This window comes from Colossoma macropomum, unplaced genomic scaffold (assembly GCF_904425465.1).
Source record: "Colossoma macropomum unplaced genomic scaffold, Colossoma_macropomum, whole genome shotgun sequence".
NCBI classification, from domain to species: Eukaryota; Metazoa; Chordata; class Actinopteri; order Characiformes; family Serrasalmidae; genus Colossoma; species Colossoma macropomum.
The window spans coordinates 18,232,954-18,259,815 of record NW_023494785.1 but is presented as its reverse complement, the minus strand read 5'-3'; the positions used below and the strand labels follow the sequence as shown (position 1 = coordinate 18,259,815).

At 41.4% G+C, this 26,862-nt stretch overlaps 1 protein-coding gene across 1 annotated transcript in view; it reads right to left on the bottom strand.

The window, feature by feature from the left end:
• Positions 1 to 26,862, bottom strand: part of dpyda.1 (dihydropyrimidine dehydrogenase a, tandem duplicate 1) — a 150,967-nt gene that overhangs the window by 12,593 nt on the left and 111,512 nt on the right. The window contains exons 17-20 of the mRNA XM_036585678.1: positions 23,015 to 23,135; positions 22,527 to 22,646; positions 6,465 to 6,607; positions 729 to 908 (exon numbers count right to left, since the gene is read on the bottom strand). Of these exons, the coding sequence (XP_036441571.1) occupies positions 729 to 908; positions 6,465 to 6,607; positions 22,527 to 22,646; positions 23,015 to 23,135 (564 nt within the window). The remainder of the gene's footprint in view (positions 1 to 728; positions 909 to 6,464; positions 6,608 to 22,526; positions 22,647 to 23,014; positions 23,136 to 26,862) is intronic.

Here is a 26,862-nt window from a genome sequence, read left to right as displayed (position 1 = left end):
AACATGAGCCAATGAATGTGCGAATGGCTGCTTTTGTCCAATCTCATTTTCAGTTTCTCTCTTATTGTGATGTTGCTGTTATGTAAATGTCCTGGGCAAATGGAAAAAAAAAACTTGCAGCCTTCAAGTAAACCAATTACTTTTTTCCTGCAGCTCAAAGGAAACTTTTGTATTTCAGGTTTTAGATTAGATCTCACAGCAAACCATGCCCCTTCCCACAAGCTCTCTTGACATTTGTGGTTCTTCGCTGCCATTATTGCTTTTATTAGCAGACAAGCTGTGACCTGCCCTTCATTAGGTTAAGATAATGGTCATTTTCCCCCAAAAGGCTCCCTTGTTTTTTCTCACAGATGTACTGTAACACAGCGCCATAAAGACTGACCTCTGCACTCCATCAATTCACCAAGTTCTCTGCCGCTATATGAAATTGCTTGCCATAGAAGTGGGCATTTTATGCTTTGGACAGCGCTGTAATTATGTGAATTCCTGGCCTGTAATAACAATGTAACATAAATGAATAGATACAAGTCCACAGCTATAATGCCAGCGCTGCATTAATGAGTACCTTCTCTGACTGCTCTGGAATTACAGTGTGTTACTACTAATGGCCAGTCAGAGGCCTATAATAAAAAAGGATAATGCAGAGAGAATGGGAGAACAGGTGTAAAGACTAGAGTGGGGCTAAGAGGCAGAAGCGCAGGGTTTTAAAGTGGCTGTTAGTCACTCACCTTCCCCACCAGCTCCTCTAGTGTGGGCACAGGCTTGCCTTGCTGGTGGCGGATGGTGGGAGGAGATTGGCCATCCCAATCCTGCAGCTCCTCAATGCTCTTCAGATACAGCAGAGTTTTCAGCCCCACACAGTAATCCTCTATCACTGTGAAGTCCTGATTCTGCACTGCACTGCACACCTGCGCATAAACACACAAACACACATTCTGTTTTTATACAAAATATGTGAAGTCAAAAAGTATCTAGACAACCATTCATTCAATTGCACACACAGCTTGTACAATCTCCATAGAAAAGCATTACCAATAGGATGTGACACTAAGGTCACCATGTCCAACGCCTAAGCATCAGCGAGAGAAGTATAAAGCTGTGGAGTTACAGAGCACCATCCAATAACTTTGGGACGAGTTGGAGTGGTGTTTGGGATCCAGAACTGAATACAATGAAAGGTGCTCGGAAACCTTTATATATAGTCTATGTCCATATGTATTATATGTATCAGTACCAGTGGGGAACCTTCAGGGTCTTTTCTGGGAACTAAAAAATACATGTCTGTTATTTTTAGGTCATCTTTATTTAATAGTGTTATCATGATTGTTTTATTTTAACTCTAAAGAATTGTACTAATGCTCTTGTTTCATTGTTAAGTTTTTGTTGGAAAACAAAATCTTGAACTGCCTAATGGAAAACTGTCCAGTCAGTAATTTTTTTCTTTACCTAAGTGGCACAGCCAAACAAACTGTCCTAATGGTTAGGCCTTCAGGAGCTAAACAGAAAGCATTATATGTTATTTTATCATAATTAGGAAGTGACAGTGGAATAAATCATGTTTCCATTTGCAGTGGCTGGGACCGATTTTGTGAGAAAAAAAAGTGACTCCAGGCCTTCTGGAAGTCCTCGATATGTCACTGACTGAGAATACGTGTGGTAGACTAACCAGGTTTTAGTCAGTTGTTAGAAATGGAAAACAGCATTGGCAGCTCTATGCCAGGACACTTAGGGAGTTACTATAAAACTGCCACACACAAGGTAAAATACATGTTATTGTCAGATACAAGCTTCAGATAAAACATACAGAATGCCCAAAACTGTTAATATGCACCAGCATTAAGTTAGTGCTAGAACACTATTAAAAATCTAACAGAGGTGCAGGCAGAAATTAGCATCAGCATGGATGTGGGTTTTTGTTCTCATTGTTAGACTGAATTTTGACATTTATTTACTCCTAGCACTAATTGTCATGGTTCAGAACTCATAATGTAATAAGAATTTTCTAACTCTAAACTTAACCCAAACCCTTAACTTCAGTAACCAAAAAATGGTTTTGCCCTTTTAGTTATCACATGTAACTTTGGTAAAAAGCACTTAACAAAGTCAGAATCATTCTGTTGGTTCTGACATTATGGGTCAGCCCTCTTTTTCTCTGGTTTACCTACACAATCAGGATATTTCTGTTATGAAAATGTACGCAAACAAACGCCCACATGCACACACACATACACACAGAGCGAGAGATTTAGGCTTGATTAAAACGTGCACCATTACATCAAAAAGACTGACGCAAGCGGGATATACACATCCTGAGATACTACAGGTGACCTTTAAAGAAATCTAATAAATGCTCCCTCATACATAGTGCAAAGATGAGCCTGATAAATCTCAGCTTAAGCCACTAATCAACTGAACCAAACCTCATGTTGAAGCCCTTTCGATTGGCTCTTATATTCTGGGCTTAGCTGGTGTGATTTGCATGGAGCAGTGGGACTTGGGCCTTTGTGTATGTGTCTGTGGCACTTCAGACAGCAGTCACAGGGAGTCTTAAAGCAACAGATAAGACACGCTTATCTCACAGCACCATCACTGATCTGACATCAGCTTGAAACAGCTAAGCGCTACCTTTCACAGGATAAACTCTCAGCTATATAGAAACCGTTCACAGCTGACTCCTGACTTATATGCACACCTCGACTCCTCCCTGCCATTCCTTATCTCAGATTTCTCTACCCCGCCCAAACAAAAACAGTCACAACAACGAACGCCTGGGGATGTAAGCATGGCTGTGTCAATTGTGTATTTAAAAATTAAATCTGAGTCAGAATGCCACATGCTGAGAAAATGGAGCCATTTATTCTAGCTGCCCATGTCTGGCTTACAGATACAGTATGTTTTCGTTAGGATTCTGATTTGCATAAAACTTGTTACTCTGCTCTGCTGCACCAGCCGTCTGTCTCTCCACACGCACACACACACACACACACACACACACACACACACACTAACACACACACACACACACACAAACACACACGCATGCACACGTGAAAAAATTAAATAAACAACAAAAAGAGTCCAATTAAATTTGATAACATTTCACCTTGATTTAATTTCGACAAATACAATGCTGGACATGTAATTTAACAATGGCTGTAATTATGTCATTTAGGAGGGCAGAAACGCTTGAATAAGCCACACATGCCACATGTACCGACCACAAAAAACAGTGGTGCTTCTGCTAACAGTTTGAACTAAGACCAGGAAAATATGTGACTGACTAAACTAATTATTTGCCTTGGATTAAATGAAATGTATTTATGATACTCTACAAGTCAAAAGTTTAAAATTTCAAAGTTAAACTTTACACATTCTGTCTGAAAGAACCTACTACCTCAACCAAAAGCGACCCTGATATAAGATTTCAAAATTGAACCAAAACCTAAATATTCATATTCCGAAAGGCAAATGAGTACTCTGAGTCAAAGCACTGCAACCTCATTTATAGAACTGCTCATGAAATATGTATGAATGAAAGTGAATGAATTCATTAATTATGATAAACAGAACAATTTGTGATCTTCCCATGGCTGGAGTTGTAAAATCTGAGCCTTGTTGCACTGAGTGGAGGAATATGTCCATTAGTGCTCCTCATTTGGTGGGGAACATCAAAGATGTGATGCCCTGCTACAGAGCATTTAGTCCTAATGTGGCTGACTCCTGAAATAAATCGAAGTGAGAATTTCTAAGTAGTTTCCAGGCAATTGAGGCAGCAGGTCCTTTTTATCTACTCTGAAAACTGTGGCTGTGCATTGATTTCGACTCCTTCTGAGATCTCAAATGCTTTTAGATCCCCCCCACACACTCTCTTTGTCAGCTCTTTTATTTCCAGTGATAAAATTCTGGCATTTAGCAGAACACCATCTTCCCAAAAGAGAGGGAGATTAATTCAGTTTGGCATCCAAATGTTACAATGACTATGTATGAAGCTCTTGTCCTTTTGATTAGAGCATTATGCCCAATATGCCAGAGGATATTAGCCACCGATATTTTGTATTGCGTTCCAGGTAAGAGACACTGGCTGTGTGAAACAGCAACGGATCTCAGACGTGTGTGGAGGTGAATACATTTCAAAAGTAATTGAATATGGAATTTTCTTTACTTTCTTTTTTCAATAAAACCCAGTATCCAACCACCCCCACCCCTCCCCCTTTACTGGATTTTGTGAATTGAAGGGAGCACATAACCTTTTCCTTTTGTTTTCATCTATAGAAATACTGTAAGTAGTGCTTCTTCAATCAATATCTTAACCATGGAACATGCTGCTTGTTAAAAGCTTGCTTTGTGCTGTCTGATCTTTCCTTCCCTACAGAGACACTTAGCTGTTTCAACCCGAATTACGAATTCCTGATGTTTTCTGGGCCACAAGTCATTTTTGCTACCTGATGATGGCTCCTTTATTGCAGCTCACAGCTGTTTACATGCACCAGAACGGACAGAAATTGCAGCGTGGATCATTAAGATTGAACTGGCCCGGCCATTAGTGAAATACTGCTCCACTGCCCCAAAAGACCTGCCGACGACAACACTGTGACAATATGCTCTCGCTACTGCTAAATGCAGCAATTTCAATACCTCATTAGGACAGGAGAAAACCTACCAAAACAGGTGAATGTTATTAAAGAGGGAGAAGCAGTCCTTTACAACAACTCAGAGGCGACGTGAATGCTCGGTGTAATATTTCTGAGCAAGAACCAGTGCACAAGCAGGCTCTTTATGCCCTCGTGAACAGCTGTAGATAATAAAAGCAGCTAGGTTACTCTCACACACATACATGCAGAGAGCAATAGGCCCCATACAGAGCAGAAATCCCCTACAGGGTGATTGCAAAGCAATGTTTTTGGTAATGAATCAACTAAGAAGTATTGATCGACAAGTGGATCGCATTAGTTCCTCCAGCATATGGGCTTGGTGAGATATCTTTAGCTACAGACTGGTCCTCCTGTATCAAAAGAAGGCACACACAGGAAAGTAAAGCCACTTTAAAAGGGAAGAGAAGATAGCTGTTGTTCAGCATTGCTTCCATTTGGCACATAGCATAATCAAAAAGGGTCTTGGTAAGCAGCTGTCTTGAATGTATGACTTCAGAAAGCTGGTCTTCAATAACCAAAGAGTGACAAAACACCCTGATCGATCTAAGCAGAAATCAATACAGGATATGAATGGACTTCATTATATTGTTTGTTCTATGGAGAATATGTTTGATGTGGTGCAGAGTCAATCGCTACTTAGAGACAATAGCACAAGTGTCTCTAGCATTGAAACAGACAGCAACATACTTACTGCCCAGAACCTTAATTCTCCCATTCAAGCCTTCTATGTTCCTTCAGTTCCGACTACAAGACTCCCTGATTGTATGAGTCAGAATTACACCTCATTCTTTCACTGCCATTTTTCAATAAATGTGCCTTGCTATAGCCATAGCCAGCATTCCTGAAGCATGTGGGAAGATGAAGTCTTTTTTGTGAGCTTCCCCTAGGATAAAACATTGCACAGAGGCTAGAGAGTGTGTTATTACCATCAGAAGTAATGCTTTAGTCTTTGGCTATGATAAAAGGCTACTGCTATCTGTGTGTGGTTATTTTGCAGCAGCAATTTCACAAAGCCTTGGGCCTTTGAGCCATCACTGAACAAATGCCACATCGTGTCTCCTAAACAAACTGCAGACTTCCAAGTTCCATCCTAATCCAAGCCAGAATTCACAAGACTAATCCTCTGCTAAAAACTTAAACAACAAAATATATTTTCTTTCATCCCAGGGAAACAAAAATCCGTCTAAAAGCAAGAACGCTTCACAAATAGTGATTATATTTTAGAAGATGAAATACAAATTAAGGCTTTTCAAAGCAGAGAATCTGTAATTGAAGGCATTATGATTCGATCAAGAGCCCATTTTTATTCCATAATTAAATTTTCATATTAATTCAGAGGATGAGTCTCTGGATGCATTACAAAAAAAGCCCCTCATATCCCAAGTGTTGAGACTTAACAGGTGGGTGAAGGAGAGGCATTACCGAAACATTAAATCATATTTTAAAAATAGTGGATGCATTTATTCACAGATAGCGATTCAATTTGCATGCAGATTCTCTGACTTATTACTCCCCAGACACAACCCATTGAGGATATAGACTTTGAAAACACATTCCAATGTTCCGTTTACAATTTATGTTCGGACATTAATTGAACTCAAAAGTTTTCCAATGAAAACTTTATCTACGTCTGAGAGGCACATTTTCACAATACATTTAGCTGAATGACAATATCATTCAAAAACAACTGCAATTGAACCTCATATTAACAAGCTAATTACATCTGTTATTCTGCACTGAACCTGTATTTGACAGCCTGATGCAAGCTGGATTAAAGCAAACGTGCAAAATGAATTTAGACAGCCACAATACCTGCAAAACTGAGGCTCCGGCGTGGAGGAACTGCAAGCCGGACTCTGCGGAGTCGATGCCCCCAGTGGCCAGGATAGGGAAGCCTGGCAAGGCCTTCGCTATGGCTGACACTGCACGCAAGGCGATGGGACGAATGGCATTACCTGTCACACGCAAATAGAAACACACAAAAGTCAAGAAATAAACAAATCTATATTTCAGGATATTGAATTATTTGATTTGCAGAGTAAGCTTGCAAGATGTGTGAAACGGTCAGCCAGTAGTGTCTTTGTTCTGATCACAAAATGTACTTTCCACTCACACCATCACAAGCATTAATGACCCTCATCACAGTCATGTCTGCCTCGCTCCTTTTCTTTCTCTTTCACACATAAACAAACACACACACACACACACACTTGGTTTCAGACTGAAATCTCCAGGGAGCGCCGCTACCTCCTAATGTTACAACCTTTATTTATTTACCTGGGTCTCAGTGTCCTGAATGAATTAAAACCTCCAGTCCAATCCCGGTGACAGATGGAGCCGTTTATCACATTAGATTTAACCACAGTTAGCTGGCAGGCTTTTCCCTCATTGATCAGTGGGAGACATTGTCTCCCCTCATTTAGCTCCAGTGTCACTAAAGTCTAGTGAGGAGGCACTGGCAGACATGCAAATACCAGCTTTTTCTTTCATGTTAAATGACCCTTATTAATGGCACAGAGAACATAAGAAGAGTCTCAGTCTCCTTTGTTTTCTTTTTCCCTTACAAGCAGAAGGTATCGGATTGCCACACGTTGTACTTGAGAACAGAAATACTTGGAAGTAATGTTGTGTGATGCAAAGATCTATCACACTTTTCATTCTGTATTTCATCTGCAAAAATAAAATGAAAAAAAAAAAAAGTCAGGAGAACAGGGCAAGTAGCACAGCATGGCCCTGTTTCCAGTGTTGATCCAGCAGGTTTCATGGGTCACACGAGCGTTATGGATTAAAGTGACAGGCTGCCTGCCTGACCACAGAGCTGAGGCATCCTCTCACCTTCATCGAGTGATGGGTTTATCTCCTCTAACACCGTCCTGCACACTCCTCCCATGAAACATGCAATCCCTGACACCTAGAGCCATGTAATCTACTGACATGAATTACAGTCAACTTGGTCGGGGGACACTTAGCAATTCTGCTAGCTGACACTCAAATGTAAGCCTGGGGATTTGAGTGCGAGTGTGGGTCACACTCACTGCCCACAGAGAACTGGAGAAAACATCTAGGGAAGCTTCTGAGGCTTCTAATTGCATTAGCAATGGATGAGCAATGCTCAGTGACTAGCCCTACCCACAGTACATTCATAACACTTTTCCTATATGAATAATTATTCAAGGCAGAAAAGTCTCGGGACCTCATTTGATAGACAAGGGGAAAAAAATAAAAGGAAAAAAAAAAAAACATACAAGCTTGAGTGACAGTGGACTTCCAATCTTGCTGTGTTGCTTTTGTGTTAATAACACTGCTTGTCCCTTGCCGTTTTTTTTTCTCCACAGGAAACGACAACGCCTGTTGTTTATGGACAATGTATGTGCATACAAGGTGGCTGCAGTGCTGAGTAGCCTGGTGATCACAGGTCAATACTTCCAGAAATACTCCAGCATTTTCAATCTATTCTCTATCTTCCTCATTGGCAGCATACTGTAGATCAGCAAGGACAATCATTTTGACACATCTGCCCACTGGCTTCTATTAGTGTTGTGTGTGTCAACGACTTTTCTGTTATTTTATTAAGCGGAGGAAAATGTGTCAAAATTACTGTCTGTGGTAATGGGCCATATGCTATAAATGTGGCAGATAAAGATTAGGCTGAAATTCAGGTCAGTGATCTCAGGTCAGTATTTAAACTGTAACATTCTCCTGATCTAAGGTTAGTATGTAAAATATAACAATCTACTGATCTCAGGTCAGTATTTAAAGTATTTATAGCATTTAAAGTCTAACAGTGTTCAAATTTCAGAACCATATTTAAACTGTAACCATTTCCCAATCTAAGGTCAGTATGTAAGCTGTAGCAGTCTACTGATCCTACTGATCAGTTTTTAATCTGTAACTTCTGATCTCAAGTCAGTATTTAAGCTTTAACTTTGTCCTGATCTCAGGTCAGAATTTAAGCTGTAACTATCTCCTGATGTCAGGTCAGAATTTAAGCTCTAACTTTGTCCTTATCTCGGGTCAGTATTTATGCTGTAACTGTCTCCTGATCTCAGGTCAGTATTTAAACTGTAACTGTCTCCTGATTTCAGGTCAGAATTTAAGCTGTAACTGTCTCCTGATTTCAGGTCAGAATTTAAGCTGTAACTGTTCCCTAATCTTAGGTTTGTAGTTGAGCTCTGATCATCTCTTGGGCTCAGGGAAGACATGGTCATACGTAGTAGGTGTTCATCTCCCCTCTCTTCTACAGCCGGGTCAATCAGCATGAGGCACTCAGGCAAGCTGTGCACGTAACACCTGCTATTTTGATGAATAATTCCAAGCACAGTGAGATGTACGCAGGAATCAGACAGTACATGGGGGCCTGGAATTTGGAATCATCAAACGAATAGGTAAAATAAAAAGCACATCCAGGGAAAGGCAATTAGGGAAATCCTCTCAGACCTGACCTGCAGGATCATAATGAACACTACTACCCCCTCTACGCTGCATGTTGTGGTGCTGCGAATGGCAATTGAGGCAAGTGGAAGATACAAAAGGAACGTGCTAGTACGGCTCATACATTTAACAAATCTGTGCTTTAGTAAGTGATCCAGATACATGGCAACATGTGTGAGGGGAATGAGAAAGGGCAGTGAAAAAAGGCGGATGAAAATAAAGATGAAAGGATGGGCTCTAGGGCACGGGGGAAAAGTCAAACATGCACACCCATCATTAGCATATTGCGTTAATAACTAATGGCTGACATACATGGAGCACATGAATGAGCTTTGGCATCCTGCGCATTTGCAATAAATAAGATCATGCATTTCATCCTTCAGATCTCTTTGCAAAGTGCCAGGGCCTTTATGTCTTTCAGTCTATAGGTGGCCACACAAAGCCGTAGTCACTTTGACAGTGCTATCAGCTTTCTGTCTTGACAGTCACATTAATATAATAAGCAATTTATTTGAATAACCAATTTCAGGTTAAAATAATTCAGGTGAAACATGGTGAATGCATTTGTTCATTTTAATGTAATGTAATAAAAGTGTAAAGATAATTCTGACATTTAGGAAAATGTCATCAGTTCACCTTTTCCCTTTGATGGCGCGATGGCATTATATTTAAACAATTATCCGATAAAACAAAGCGACATAATAGAATTTGTATAAAAAAGCAAGCAGTACTGTTTTTTTCACTGCAGAATGATCAAATTCTCCTGAGATGCTGTTCAAATATATACTAATGCCAACACATTAAAAAGTTTCACTTTTTCAAAGCAGTACTTTTTAAACTTTCAAAAGCTAGACAGGTAAGACTGTCCTAATCCATTAATTGGAAGAATCAGTTAGATACACAAGTAACTGTTACTGAATGGAAGCGTCTGCACCACTGCCCTTTTCTCTGTGGTGGGTAAAGCGGCCTCAGGTTCTGCTCTCAGTGATGCCTATCTGGTGGGCTGGGAAAGATGCATAATTCAGCGTTCTGATCCACATGCTTGCTATTCAGGGTCCGCAAAGGCCACGGTGCTCTGTGTCTACCCAGTGCGTGCCGAGCTGTGAGCGCCTTTGTAGCCATCTCTTCTCTCTCTGTCAGCATTAGCTTTCGTCCCTGTGCTCCCACAGTGGGTCAGGCCAGGCCGGGCACTCCCCACAGCTCACACACTCACTCTTATTTGCATGTAATACAGAAATATAGCTTGTGCTGTTTAGCAACTGGGCAGATGAAAATGTACAGATAAATCACTAATTACCATGCTGCAAGGGCCAAAATACACAAGATGTGCACGGAGGGAAAAGCTTTGTTCGACTGATAAGATTTAAGCAAAATATTGCCTCTTGTTGGCAGACACAGGAGAAGACTACGCTCGAAGCACTAACATGCTCTTGCATAAAATGGCCAAGTTGATTTCTGAGTCTTTCAGCACAGGCTCACAAAAGGGCCTTCAATTTCACTCTGCCAGCCTGTTATGCTGGAATATGAGAGCACGTGAAAAGGCAGCAAGGCTGTATTGCATCAATAAATTATGGCCCGTGTGCTTACAATGGTGTGCAGCGCATTGTAAAAAACACGTTATAGTAGAATGAGCATGAAATATAAAATATGGGTAAGCTGTGATGGCAATGAATATTTCTGATTCTTGAACAGTACCTGACACACTACCCCTTTAGCTCCCAGTGCACGTTTACCAACTGCATTCATTTTTCAGCATTGTTTTCATTATCAATTTGGCGATTTGCTGCAAATAAAACAGACTTCAAGAAGAGCTGCTGTAGGAAAGAGTCAAGAGTTTGAGGTCAGAAAAGGAAAAAACGGTACATATTTCAAGCTAAACCGTTCTTCATTTAATAGATATTGATTTATAACTTGAAATATTGACGTTCTGAAGTTGGTTTGAAGCTGAAGAACAGTAGATATTGCAAGTAATCTTGTGTAATGATATAAGAAACAGAATAGTAAATAGATACATTAAGCGAACTCGATGGTTTGCATCCATATATAGACTGCATTACTGCAAGCTAATTTGCAGTGGCTTTTGACCACTACTGAGTGTAACAGGCAGAAAAAACATCATTCTAACCATGGAGAAAATAACTCTAATATGCAGCATAATTAATACCTAAATTACTCCATAATCACTTTTTTACTTGAGGTTCCATGTAAATTTTCCTCTTATTTAATATTAATCTAATTATAATGCATTTGATGAAGCCTTTTACACAGCTCTATATACTAATTAATTCTCGCAAACCCACATTTTTATGATACTCACTGCAGCAGTGAGAGCAGTGCAGCTGACAGAGAGAATACATCTGAAAATACAGGAAAGAAGGAACTCAGGATGTGAGTTTCAGGAGTCAACAGATGGAGTGTTTGTGGTGGGGTAGCACTGCACTTTGTTGCTGGTTCAGAATAAAATGCATCATTTGAATGAAAGTGTCTTACTTCACTCTATTTTTTTTTTTTTTACTTGTGTCGCATCCGCCACAACCACACCTGCTTCACCTCACTAGAATACTGAACGCACCTGAGTCCGATGACTATAATCACCATGAACTATAAATACCACCTGACAATCAGTGCAAAGTTTTGCCCCTGCCTTTGTGTGTGCAATTCTGAGTGTTGTTCCTGGTTTATTGTCTGTGTTCTTTTTTGTTCACTGTGTACATTAAACTTTCTGTGCATTTGCATCCAACATATGTCTCCATGTTCTGCATGGTTACAGAAGCCAATTATGGATGCAGCCAAAGACTCTGAAAACCGACAAGCAGTTATTCAACAGCTTTAAGCAGACAAATAAGAGCAAGTTTCTCATCTAACTGCCCTGCTGGATCCCACAACTCCCCAAACTCAGACACCATCTCCTCCCAGGCGGTGTGCTTCTTGTGACACAAGAATAGCGCTTAAAGAATGAGACCTGCTGAAGCATTTTGCTTCAGTGCTTCATACACATCACCCAGGTGCAGGAGTTGTTGTCCACTGATGACTCCAAAGCAGCATTCATTATTCCAAGGTGCTTAGTAAGGTGATAGAGAAGGCAATACTCATATAAAAATACCATGGTGAAGAGATCTTCTCACATTTGCTACCAATTTGGGAAAGCTATACAGAACCAGAATATACATCAAACTGGATATGTGTGGTGTGTTCAACATTATTGGGAAGATCACAGGTGGAACACACCCTTTAGCCATCTAGTGAATCCTTTTAGACTACCTAATGCACCCTCAGTGTTTCAGACTATCAGTTTGTAATAGTTCAGACAATATGATTTACTCTCCCTCTCACATTATCACCATGTTACCTTGGTTAACACAAACTCTACAATGAGGCTAAGAAGCACCAGTTTTATCAGTTCTCAGTATCTTTCCTCAGTCCTTAATTCAAATAGGATCTTAAATTACAGGTGGTGCTGGTTTGTTCCAGCCCAAAAATGAAAGCCACTTGTTTTTTTGTTTTTTTTTGCAGGCTTAAAAAGTAAAAGTAGCAGACTTCTACTGATGGTTTATATAAAACGGAAGCTCCATAGTATTCGCCCTCACATAAAAGATTCCCCACACAACTGGACACTGGCTGCCAGCAAGACATATATCTGAAAAGGCAGTTCACTTCAGCATCAATCCCTAAACACTCCACTGTCGCAGTGAGGGTGATATGATATCCCAACATCAGGGAAACCAAGCAAAGTCAAAGAAGCTGTTACCAGCAGAGAGAAGCTATGACACAGAGAACAGAGAACTACTTGCAATCAAGCTAGTCCTGGCGGAGTGGAGGGAACTCTTCATCCTTTTATTTTTTTTATACAGATCATAGACATCTAGAATACATCAGAAAACTCCTCGCCAGGTCAGTACTGTTCTTCACTTGGTTCAAGTGATCCATCTCTTACTAACCAGGCTGCAGAACACTGAGACTGATGTGTTGTCCTTTATTCATGAGGCAGATTAACTGCCTTCAACACCATTGTCTCATCTACTTGCTTGGTCACTCTCATGGTCTGGAGAGTTCAACAAGGCACCTCTCAAGGCCATTCCAGAAATCCCACATAAATCCAATTTTCCCAACATATTTACAAGTCTTTTAAAGGTATTAGTCCTCTCTAGTTCTGTCAGTTCTTTTCCCAAAATGGCAGTAATCGCCTTTTACACATCAGTTACTTGTCAATCATCTACGATATCTACGATATCCGATTACATCGCTCTATCACCCAGGCACGCTACAATCATGTTTAGCCCATGTGCAGGCCAATGTGCTACATCACCATTCTGCTGGTCCTATAGTAACACTACCCAGTCAAATCATCTGGGTGCACATCTCTATCTACTTTGGTACAGAGCTCCTAGTCTCAGAGGAAATTACTATCACTTTTGTAGAAGTGGACAGTTTTTTGGCCTGCCATCTCATTCCGATCTACTACCTTCCAGACTGCTGAGGCCTTGTTCTATGTTTTCTGCAGCTTTGGGCTGCTAGAGGACACTGTCTCTGACTAAGACCCAGTCCACAACTGAACTGTAGAGAACCTTCAGCCCAATGGCTAGGTTGAGAGACTGAAACAGGAACTTGGTCAATACCTGCATAGTTACTGCAGGGATGAAGGACTGGTATAGATTTCTACCCAGGACACAGTATGCCTGGAACCCACTACTGTCCTCATACTCTGGACATACTCCGTTTCAAGGGTTCCGTGGTTACTAGCAAAGGAGTACACCACTGGAATCCAAGGTCTCTGCAGTGAACGAGCGATTCAGCAGTGAAGAGGTATGGATCTCAGTTTGGCATAATCTCCATTGAGCAATCAAGAGACAGAAAGAACAGGCAAACCAACACTGCACAAAAGTACCCAACCTGGGGAGAGGGTTTGGCTCTCTACATGGGACATTAACTGCCCACTAACAAACTTTGATTCATCATGGCCATTCAAAATACTACGATAAATTACTACTAGATATTTCTATATCTGTGCATAACCTACTGACTATAAACTTTATTTCCTTTGTCCACTGCCTTGGTCCACTGCAGAGGGCGAAACCCTTTGTTGAAAGAAGTAGTGGCTCTATCCAATGTCTAATTAAGTTGGAGAGTTACAGGCCTGAGTAGAGGTTGTGAATGCCAGTGAAGGACATTCAGGACCCCATGCTGACTGTCAAAGTCCATCACTGGTGCCAAGAAATTTCTGCTCCAATTCTGGGCGACTGCCTATCAGGAGGACATACTGTCACATTAGGTGTTGTGCCTGTAGAGGCGAAATACTGTTATACCTACCACAACCACACCTACTGTCACACCAGTCATAGCCACACCTGCGTCAACTTCACCCCACTCTATCCTTCTGGAATACCGAATGCACCTGATTCTAATCATTGTAATCACCACAGACTATAAATACCCCATCCCAATCATTGTGACAGTCATTGTAAAGCATTATGTTTGTAGTATGCAATTCTGACCACTGTTTTTGTTTTTCCATGGTTTTCTTAGATTATATGCCTGTTTTGTGATGACATCTTTGGACGCTGTCCTCAGTTGTTCACTAAACATACATCATCTAAACCGCTTATCCTTCTGGGTCACGGTGGGGTGCTGGAGCCTATCCCAGCTGTCATTGGGCGGAAGGCAGGATACACCAGTCAAATACAGATACAAGATACAGGCAGATTCACCAGTCCATCGCAGGGCAGACAGACAACATACACAATCACACAAACACTCACACCTAGGGGTAATTTAACATGTCCAATTGGCCTGACTGCATGTTTTTGGACTGTGGGAGGAAACCCACGCAGACACGGGGAGAACAAGCAAACTCCACACAGAAATCACCCTGGTCGCCCGGGAATCGAACCCAGGACCTTCTTGCTGTGAGGCGACAGCGCTACCCACTGCGCCACCATGCCGCCCTGTTCACTAAACAATACATTAAATTATTGTTTGTTTTTTTGCATCTGTCATGTCCTGCACTGCTACGGTTAACCTTTCTGTTGGCACCACAGTAACTTTTTTCATATTTTTGGAGACCAGTTTGATGTCTTCTCGAGACTCTTTAAAATATATACTTTTACCTTCCACACATCTCTGATCACTGTGTCATCTCTGATCACCATTAACCATTCCTGACAGCAATATTCCTTTATTTGAATTCTAACACTTAAAAGTGGAAAATGATCCACAACATGCGCCAATTAAAATGAAAAAATAAATAAATAAATAAATGTGACAACAACAGGGGGTGGCTGAAGTGTCTCTCCACATCTTTTTGGATTTTTGCTTGGGGGTATCACATTTGTTTGGTACATTAGGAATCTCTTAATGCTTGGTAATCAGCAAAAAAGCAAAAGTGGTATAATAATGATTAGAAAATTCCAGAAAAGATTGATGTAACTTAAAAAAAAGAATCAAAGCTGCCTATGTTTTCATCAGCAGAGCTGTTTCCTGTGGACTGCAGTTTTGAATTTCAGCACTATAACTTCTGAGACATCCAGCCTGAGCAGAAAACAAAAGAAGAGAGAGTGAGATATGGGGGTTACTGAGAAGGAGAAGCAATAAAAATATTCCAGTCGTGTTTTTTCCCCCCTAATTTCCTAATTTCTCTTTGTGTTTTGTCTTCTCTGCCACATCCCTGAAGACTGCAGTGATTGATAGCCTAATCCAATGACTGTATTACAGGCACCTCATCTTGCCCTGTGTTCTTATCATTAGCAGTTAGCCTATGCTTACATTCACAGCTCGCTGCCTGCTACCGGCCCATGAGATTTAAGGATCTGGCCTTTAGAAAATATTTAACATAAAATTGAAATCTTGACAGCACTGAGAAGTCCGTCCTCGGTGAGGCAGTTTTAATTAATCAGGGCTACTGTACCGTGCTCTGTCTAACACGGCAGACCGCCGCGCCGATTACTCAAACATGTAGCTCTAAATTAAACAGCCATGAGCCCCCTCTCATCCTGGACTCCTGCTACGCATCTTCCTTCCTCTCCGACCAGGCTTGCACCACGATCACACAGAGGGAGTGGGAGAGGGGGGGAAACTGTGCTAGGTAAATAAAAATGCAAATGTGAAAATGACCCTGTACGAGATACACAGGCTGCCTTTATGACTTGAGAAAGGAGGCCGCTGACAATAAAGAGCAGTGCTGTTTGCCGTGCCTGTAGCACCTCGGCTCTCTCCTGCCCCTCTTTCTCCTATGAATGCAGGGGAGTGCATCAGTGCTCCTGCTCATGTAGTCTGCCATAATACGGAGTGTGAGACAGGGCTGGGTGAATGAGGTAGTGAGCAGCAGAAGCATTCAGACGATACTGAACTGTGCTTGTAGACAAACATCACTCCCTCTCCCCCACTATCATTAGAGCACTATATGCTTCTCTTACCTGCACAAGGACAATCACCATGCTTGATGTGCACAAATACAACCCCATTACCACCTTAGAGGAGGGGGCAGTAACATCAGCCTCTGGAGCCCCAGCCTCAGGCTCCTGCACTGCTGCACCATTCTGCGCTCTCCACAGATTAAAGCACAAAGCCAAAATGGAGAGAGGGAGAAAAGGATGAAATGTGATCAATAAGTGGAAAAAAAAGTAGACAAAAAAAGGTAGAGGGACATGACTTACACCGTAAAGATCTCTCCTGGGCATGCTCACAGGAACACTTGAGTGGTGCATTTATGTTACCCCCCATTTTTCTTTCTTTCTCTCCCTCTCTCCCTCTCTCCGAAGATGGGCTGTGGTTATGCGGCAGCATACATGCCCACATCCTGTAGCTCTCAGAGGGGCTCTGACACCACCCAGTCCATGGCACTGCACTCTAATGAAGGCCAGCTCGTACACACACACAGACACACACACACTTCTCAGAGCAGCTCAACCATTAATGATCTACCAGAGTTCAAGCCCACAAGCCCCTCACTCACTGCAAACAAAACAAATGCACCCTAGATAAGAAAGAGCCCATAGGTGACCCCTTAGGCACTTTGTATTTACACTTACGTCCACTAAATTAGGCGCTATACATAGAGAATTAAACACGTAAGAGTCAAAATGCCAAATTGGCCCATTAAAAAGTAAATAATGCTATGTTGCAAATTTTGTTACTAAGAGATACAGATACTAGTGTGTCATGCGTTCTTTTAGCTCACACACAGTGTATGTTTAGCGTTTGCAAACAAACATATAACAAAAATTTCCACCAGCCAAATTGGCCGAAAAAAATTGGAATCAGAATCCACCATAACAATTCATGAACGGTTTGCCTCTCCTCTACTTTACACCTTTGTATTCTTTTTTTTTTAAAAGCTAATTTTGTCAAATCTCATGGGTAAAAAAAATGCTTTACTGCAATTTCAATGGTAGAGGAATAGGCCATTCAAACATTTGTTCAGTTGCGTATGCATATCATCAGTAGTTTTAAATTATTATATTGGCACCAAACACTAGGGTCAAGATTACAGCTTCCTGTGGTCTGATAAAGTAGTGGCCGCTGAGATATGCAAGTGATCCACAGACAAAACAGTGCTGAACAACTGAAATATTTCCATTTCTTGTGAGAGTCTACTTCAGCAGCTTTGTCAGGATCAAAGCTACATGCCAACTTTCTTCACAGTCTGTGCCAAACACTCAGACAATAAAACCAAACCATGTATAGGCCTCTACCTGACACTGTAGTGTGTCAGACTGCATTGGAGAAGCAGTAACCGTAAATGTGAGATTTGTGTGTATGCGAGAGAGTGTGCTGGAGATGCTTGTCAGATCAAACCTCACGTAGCCTTGATCTCAGAGACATACCAACCTGTATAAGCCATGACTTCCTCCCTACACACACACACACACACACACACTCATACAAGTTTGTATTCTTATTTCTCTGGGGTATTTCCACAAGCATTCCAATTTCTGGGGGATATTTTCACAAATTTTGTATTCCTGTTTTCCATGGGTTCTTTCCACCTCAGTATGCCTTCCTCAGTAAACAGAAGCAAATCTATTTGTTGTGTTACATTTTAAATAGGACTGCCCCGAACAGCACTTTGCAGGCTTTGAATACTCATTGATATTTCAGAACAAGTACCCAAGTTCTCCTTCACAAAATCACCATTAAAAACAACAATATTTAAACCATTTTTCAACTGCCTATCTGACGGTACATATATGCTTCTATTTTAAACAATATTTCAGTCCACACCGGCTGTGCTACTTGCACTTCTTATGCCCATCAAACCCTTCCAACCTGTCGCATTTGTTTACACATCAAGTCACACACTTTCTGCTGAGTTGGAGGCAGTGTGGATTTTGCATTGAGCATCTTTCTTATCGTCTGATAATTAATAATAATAATAAAGCACTCCAACCTGTGATTTCTCAGGCGCCTCTGCTCTTGTAGTTTCAATGGTCAGGTGGAAAGTGGCGCAGATTGTCGCACTCTGAGGCAAGGTGACACGGATTTCTGGAATAAAGATGTATTCTAAACCAGACTGGCTATCATTTATTTATTTTTAACATTTTCCGTATATTAACAATAACTGCTCTATCTAAAGGCCTCTGCAAATGCAGTTCAGGCTAAAATGTTTGTGGCTTAAAAAAAGACAAATCTGCCAAACGCTAAACAGAGAAAATAATACCAACATAAGCGAATACTCATTGATTCAAATCATTTGGACCAGCCCCAACTTTAAATCAAAGCTACATTTTTGTAAAAGACATTTTGTGAAATGTGGACATTTCAAATATTCTAACATCAAACTTTTCATGTTTTCCCATCATCCTGTGGAGAGCTAAACACAAAATCAAACACAAATACAGAGGGTGGTAGTGGTTTGAGGCAGTTTTGTATCTAGCAAATGCAAAGAAAGACTATGTGCACTCCAGTAGGAGGCTGTAAGTGTTGTACAGCCTATTGTTACCTGTAACATGTAAACAGCTACAATCAGTGAAGATAAGAACCCTCTTTTTCACATTGGAAATAATATGCAAGTAGCAGGTCTTTACCCTACAGCCAGAGTCAAGCACAAAGCCCTATACTTCACATTATGCATAGAGGCTAAGTATATAATAACAGTAAACAAAACAAATCCCAGATACCTTATTTGTTTACGCAATGGATGAAATTGTCTAAGCCTCAAAGCAAAAGCCCAGCCTCCAACATGTGCATATATTTACAGTACGCCATTAAAACTGAACTCACAGCGGAGGGATATACAATTACAGAGTTCAAAGTGACTCATCATAGTTTTGTCATTAAATGAAATACCGTACACTGTGGCCGCTATGAATCATGGGCTGATGCAGCGTAGCGCGGTATGAGTGCGTATGTGCATGGGCTGCTGTATGAAGCAGTTGTGGTGGAGGCCCGGGAGCTGCTGTGAGAGGGGGAGAAGATGAATGCTAGGCTGGTGGAGCAGCAGAAGCCCCTGTAAGCTCAGGGCAGCCCAACTCCTGGGGGATGTCATCGAGCCCGCCAGCCACAGCTTAAATGGGGAAAAGATGACATTGAGTAGTTTTGCTTACATAAAATACTGCTGCAATAGTTTCTCCATTAATTTTTAATGCCTCTCCTGTCTTGCTGGCCCACGTTCTTTCTCCCCAAGCCTGTTCCACCTTCCAGCCGTCCCTGCCACTGTGGGCCTGTATGGACAGTAAAGGAGGGAGGACGGGACAGTGGATGGAAGCTACACACACCCCAACAACAGCCTTCATCAGTTTGTCCAGGCACACATGAGCACACACACACAAAAGCAAACCCACAAAAGACATGCAAACACAATGAAAGAAGGCTTGCCTCATAAATGGCATTAACTATGCAGCAGTGCGGCCATACAGCACCAAGCCGGAGCAGAGGGAGGGAGAACAACTGCATGCACATGAATTATTGAGGATGGGTCTGGAGCATACCACCGGCTGGACAGCAGTGCACGCTGCCCTCTGATGAAGCACTTTGACTCCAACTCAGAGGAGATGAGAGCCGACAATCTGCCTTCTTACACTTCAGCACACAACATCCAAAAAACTACCTTGACGAGAACAACTCAAAGCATCACAATGCCAAAGTAAATATTACAGAAAATAGGGCAGGCTGATATAAAATCTGTGTCACTGATGCTGATTTGTAGCAGCTAAAAAGTTAATAAGCAATAATGTTTGCCAGTATGATTTTATATGGTCAAAAGTTAAACAATTGTTTCAAATAAACAGATAAAAAGATGAGATGATTAAAATCTTCAAAATCAGCAATTTTACTAACATTACAGATGTGTGTTCATTGTAATATAAAACAAGCAACTTCAAAACAAAATAAGTGCTTTATCAGTGGGATTTTCACCGATATCTATAAATCCACAGAATCATAAAATGTTTGTTATCAGTTTGGAATCATTTTTGATATGAACATTTTTTGTTATTTTATCTACAATAACAAGCTCTGTTCCTCATTTTGGACACATCTGAAGGTTCTTCAACTGTACAGGACTAGAAGACTATCATATTCGAATCATTGTATACATTTATCTGTCACCATACTGGTTTTACCTTATGGAAAACATTAATTCCAAACATCTGAATACTAGTGTATATCAGTTGAACCCTAATGGATGTTTAAACTCAAATCATATTTTAATCTACATAGAATGTAACATACAGTAAAAAAGTCTGTAGAGGAATGGCAGTCCTCACTTAAACTCATCAAATGTCAAATGAGTAACCCACAGAAGCACATCAATATGAAACGCATCAGCTACCTTCCCTGTAGTGCAGCAGAGTTCCCTTCTTTCGAAGACACATTCGTCTAATGTCTTTATGAAGAGCCGTGTTTCCACAGACAATGTCAATATCCCATGGCAACCAGAGTACCTTTGTTTCATGGCCCGCCATTGAAGCACATCGCCCAAGATTGAAATGCGCTTTTTCCAAAAAAGCCCTTACTGCACACTTACAAGAGGCAATATTCAAATGATAACACTTGAGGAGATGATGACTATCTGGGAATATCTTCAAGAACTACAATCCCTGAGAAATTAGACCTACCTGCAGCATCGTCTCCATCTGTCTTTCATCTCTGCACAATGAATGTAATCATCACTATAGCCAGAAGAGAGCAGTCACTGGTGCTGCAGCTGAAGGAATTACAGCCTAATTTCAGAAAATCTCTTGAATGATTCAAGTGATATCCAGAACTTAATTACAACAGTAGAACTAGTAAAGAGTCTACCTTAATAAAAAAAAATAAAAAAAGAAAGAAACTCTCTTTGACATCAGGCACACCACTATGCAATGGCCTGCTCCAAGCAGAAGAAAACTTACCTGTATGATAAACAGTAATCAACATTAACATGTTTTGGCCATTCTAGATTAAACATGGACATCTAAAATTTGTACTATTCTATGTTTTACTTGGTGCTTCATTCAGACATATTAACATACATTTTACCTTGTATGTAACAGTTTTACAGTGACTCCTTCAGTTCTCGGACAACAAACGGAAACCCACTGGTTGGGCTATGGATGTGAATTTGCAGACAGTAACATATCTAGGACTTCCAGAAGCCTTAGAGTGAGTTTTTTTCACAGGAAATTGGTCCCACCCGTTGGAAATTAAAATGCGAGTGGTTGATTCCACTGCCAGTTCCTAATAGTGTTAGTGGTTAATCTGACACAATAGACCTTAAGTTCAGCTCCTGAAAGCCTAACCAATAAGAGCGCTCGCTTGGCTGTAATACAGAAAAAAAAAATCTGATTGGGCAATTTTCTCTTGGCTACAACGCTTGCAGAGTTTACACAACAAGCATGATGATTATATTAAATAAAAATGAATGAAAAATTACAAACTTTTTTTATTATTTTACAGGAATCATTAGGCCTTCTCTGAAGGCCTAGAAGGCCGTGAGCGTTCCCTACTGGTTTTTAAATTGCAATAGAACTCGCTCTCAAAAAGAAGTGCATTCAAAGCCATTTTACGCCATTGAAATTACGCCTTGCTCAGACGCCCTATAAAATCTACTCTGGCAAGACATCCTGTCGTTTTCTACAGAGTCTGTACTGTTTCATCTGGAAGAAAAAAAAACATAGAGAGGCAGCATTAGTAGAACTCTCAGCCTCATTCGACTCCATCTGTCACTTCTATTAGAGCCACTGACCAGCAGCACTGCTCAGCCACACACACACACAATAGAGTGGAGCTATTGCATTTATCCCACAGCAAGAACCCTTCCAGCCATGCACACGCACACGCACACACACACACACACACACACTTTTACAAGTAAGAAGTGAATTGACACATGTGCCCACACACACTCACACTCACTCCCACAAAAACAGAGGCAAATAATAGATTTGCACACACTTGCACACGCACACGGTCTGGCTGTGCCGCCCCTGAGGAAAAGGGAACGGATCCAGTGAGTTGGGTGACACTTACCAGACACGCCGCCATATGTGGTGCGCTTGTCTCGGCCGATGCCAGGCCAGGGAGAGCCGTCTGCCTTCAGTCCCATCAGCCCCGAGACCGTGTTGGTGGCAGTGACGCCATCTGCACCACCTACACCCACGGGGATCAGACATTAGCCATGGCAAGGGGGGTAGAGGGGGAGCGGGAAGCAAAATCTGGACCAGGAAAAAGCTGCAGGGCCTGGGCAAACGCAGACAGGGCAAAGCGGGCCCTCGGCCGAGCTGCTACTGAGCCCCCACACTGCCAAGCCATTCCATTACGCTGCTCACGTCTGAAAACTGGCCTGAACGTGCCAATGCTAACTGTCCACACCATACACAAGTGTGTTAATGTCCGTAATAACACTTGACCCTTGTGAGTAAAATGTGAAATTTGTTGATAATCACTTCAATTATTGATTTGTAATAGTTACAACAGTTGAAAGTGAAGAGTATGAAAAGTATGAAGAAGTCAGCTACCTTCCTGCGCAGCTTTGGCAATATCCACAATGTTGGTGACATTGGGGGTCAGCTTGGCGAAGAAAGGGATCTTGACAGCTTGTCGGACCCAGCGGCAGATGTTCCGCACCAGCTCTGGATCCTTTTCAAATGGGGTTGGGAAACAAACAAATAAATAAACAAACAAACACTAGCAACAAAAGAGATTCACACAGCTGAACTAAACGAACAAAACACAAAACAAGGAAACTTGATTTTGGCAATCTGGCAGGGGTCTGTGTGTATGCGTGAGAGAGAGAGAAAGAGAGAGAGAGACAGAGAACCCCAGACCAGTGAGAGAGATAGAGGGATCATATAAGTGTGAACTGCTGCTCCAGGAGGATTCATGCTTTATTAGACATCTCCTGGCCTGTCAGTCTGGGTGTTTAGAGAGAGGAGAGGCCTCTCAGCTTCTGCCCTGCTCACATTCAGTGTAGTTCTGCAGCCTGCTCAAGCACAACCACATCTAAATCCACTATATCCAAACCAACAGTACAACATGGACTAAAAAACAAAACGAAACAAACAAAACAAAACAAAAAACATAAACAACAAAAACACAGCTGAGGCAGCACAATCACACAAAGAAACAGTGCATGTATACACATATTTTGATGTGATGTTATGGAGTAGACATCGACCTCACATCATGTATTTACAAAATACGTTATAGTGCGACACTCCATGTATTAAAACACTACAGTCTGCTAATTAATATAAACAGTTCCTATATCCTTTATGCATGTAATTACACTTTTATCAATAATTATAGGCTTTCGTGACCAATTATGCAACACTAAAGAAAAACTCAACAAGCCGTCATTAAAGACCAAAAGCAACTCCATTAAAAACATCGGGCATCAACAGCATTTTAGTGAAATTATCTCCTACACTGATGAGTTACACCAAGCACATAAGACACTGCAGCCATGCACATTTAGATCACAAGAAACTTGTCATCAGGAATCATTTAAATACAAGGTTTAGGGAAGTAGCAATACATCATATCAAACTGCACTCAAATTATATCATGTGGTTAGTGTGTTAAAGCATTAGAGTGGGACATTACAAAGCACAGCTTTTGTTTAAAGTGTTATAGTTATATAATGTTGAATGCTCGAAAAAAGGTAAACATTAATGTATTAACACAAGGCACATTTTCAGTGACTCATTACTGCTGTATTGAAAAATGTATTGAATCAAGACACCATTGTTTTGAAAGTTAGATTGAGACCCTACAAAGCACAGCTTTTCTTTCAATACCTGCACTCTTATCATGTTTCAGGCTTTAACAAACTGAATATGGAAACATTACTATATTAACATAATGCACATTTTCAGCCACTCGAATTGAGACACCACTGTGTTATATCAAATTGAATTCTGAATTTTGTCTATCACTACATGTCTAAAAAGGTGCTAATATTATTATGAACCGACAATGCATACCTTTTTGACTTGAAGCATAGGCCCAGGCTGTGGTCGCAAATTCTAGGCTTGACTGTACTGACAAAAGTTATCACTATACCCAGTAAGCTACAATGACATAATGGAGATAACACTTATGGGCAAAACTAGGCTAAGGAGACAAATCACTGTCAAACTTTGCTGCAAACAATAGAACAATACATTATATGCTGATCACATTTCATATATGCTGTACGCCATGTTCTCTAGAAACTGATGAATAGCCTCATTACGCCGACATTTTTCAAATGTAGCTGCTTTAATTTAGATGTAATTTTATTTGATTTATTTTCTTCTTTTTGCTGCTGTTTGATGTTTCTTTCATTATCATCCTTTCATCAGAATCCTACATATTCAGACATTACTGCTTTCTCATTCATACTCCACCTTTGTTTCTCTCCATTGGACATACACTTGCAAGTAGACGCTGAACATTCAGAACACACACTTTCTCTCATCCTTGTCCCTGTCATGTCTCTCATCTTCTCCACAGGAAATGGGCTTCTGTTTTGACATATCCAGTAACTGTTAGCACACATCCCCTTGAGCAACGGGTTTTGCTCTCCTGTATAAAGAGGTGCAACTTACAAGGTCCATGTGCAAAATAGAACGATGAGGTCAGTTTCCTGCACAGGGGAAAGGTTAGCATTTGATTTTTAAAACCATTAGCCAGAATTGATTTGTCAGAATAGGGAGCCAAGAAGAAAAACACATCTCCCTGAGACCATTTCATTTCTATTTCCAGGGCATGCTGAGTGATTCAGTGCTGCACAAAAAGGAGAAAAAAAATCACCGCCATTTTCTCCGATGAGATTTGAATGTTGTGCGTTCGCGGATGCGCGTTCTGCTTTAGAGACATGGAGGGAGGGGACGGTATTTGCACCTAAAAATATGCCAAACGCATTCTAAAGGCTCTAGATGGGGGACAGGAAAGGTTACTCCATTGGAGATAAAATTCATTCCTAGCTTTTTCAGAAGATATTGGATTTATGCACTCGTGTCTGCAGCAAGTGCCATCCATAGCAATTTGCCTTGATTTATTCAAGACTTAAACAGGGCATAAACAAGGCTGGAGTGTTGGGTTCAACCAGTCCACTCCGAGCCGTCTGCCAGAGAAGGAGCTGTAATATCTGAGCCCCTGAGAGATGGTTGATAGTGCTGCTGGCTTCCTGGGGAGATTCATTGGTTGATATAGCAGATCCTGAACTCCAGGCAACAAAAGCAGATGTCACCAGACTTTTACAGAAGGCAGCAAGGCACAGAGTGGCACAAATCACAAACCTTCTGTTCTTTGACAAAAAATCCACTTAAAAATGAACGTTGACCAACGTACCTGATAACAGTGATGAGGTACTAACAGAACGAAAGGAAATAATACCGCAGCCACTGAGAAATTACAGCAGTCTAGACATATTGGTAGATGTAACGTCCTAAAACAGTTACAGAGGAGTTATTTCTCCATAATATGAGGTTATAGCAGCCTGACAAGGTTTGTGGAGTGACCAGCATGTGCCTGGTCCCAGTGCAGTCTAGCATCCCGAGGGCATGCCTTTTTATGAGCAGAATGGTGTTAGTCTTTAAGAGGAACAACAAGAACACAGCCGCACAGGAAGCGAGACTGGCCTTCCTCCCAGAGGGTCATGGAAAATTGCATTATGCCTGCTCCAGCAGGAGCGACGGGGTCGTGGCCCGCAGCCAGGCACCAGCCACCAAACAGATGCTGCTTGTAAGAACTCTGCTCTCGCAGTGGGCCTGCGCTCCCTCTGAGGCCTGCCTGTGACAGCTTATTACAGGCCAGATGGGGGCGAGCCTCTGTCTGTGGGCCAGGGAGTCGCCTCCCTCTCCTCTGAGCAGTCCGCTACACGCAGCATTACACGCTTGGCTGAACGGCCGGAGCACCTGTGTGGCTGGCTTACATTTTTGGCAGGGAGACTGCGACCCTTTACTGGCATGAGAAGCTTGGGCGGGACCCGCCTTTAGTGGCCTAAGGCAGAAGAAGCATGGTTTTGGAGAGCGCCCTGTCACAAATGGCACCCCAAACCCTGCGGTCCTCCTCCAAGCAAGAACTTTGGTGATGTCAACCCTATGGGCAAGAGTCTTTGAGGGTGTTGGGTTTAAAAGCGTGCTATGTACATGTATTGGAACAGGCCATGAATTATGAATTTTACCTCACAATGAAGGTGAAATAACTTAATCGATAGATAAAAAGATAGAAAATCTTCTCCGACAGGTTGGCCAGGCAGTTGTAAATGGTAAGCATCATTTAACTGATGTGCAACATGAGCAACCAAATAAAATGAGTGGAGGCAGGCGGTTGTCAAAACAGTGCTACAACAGAAACAGAACCACATGTAAGAAAAAGA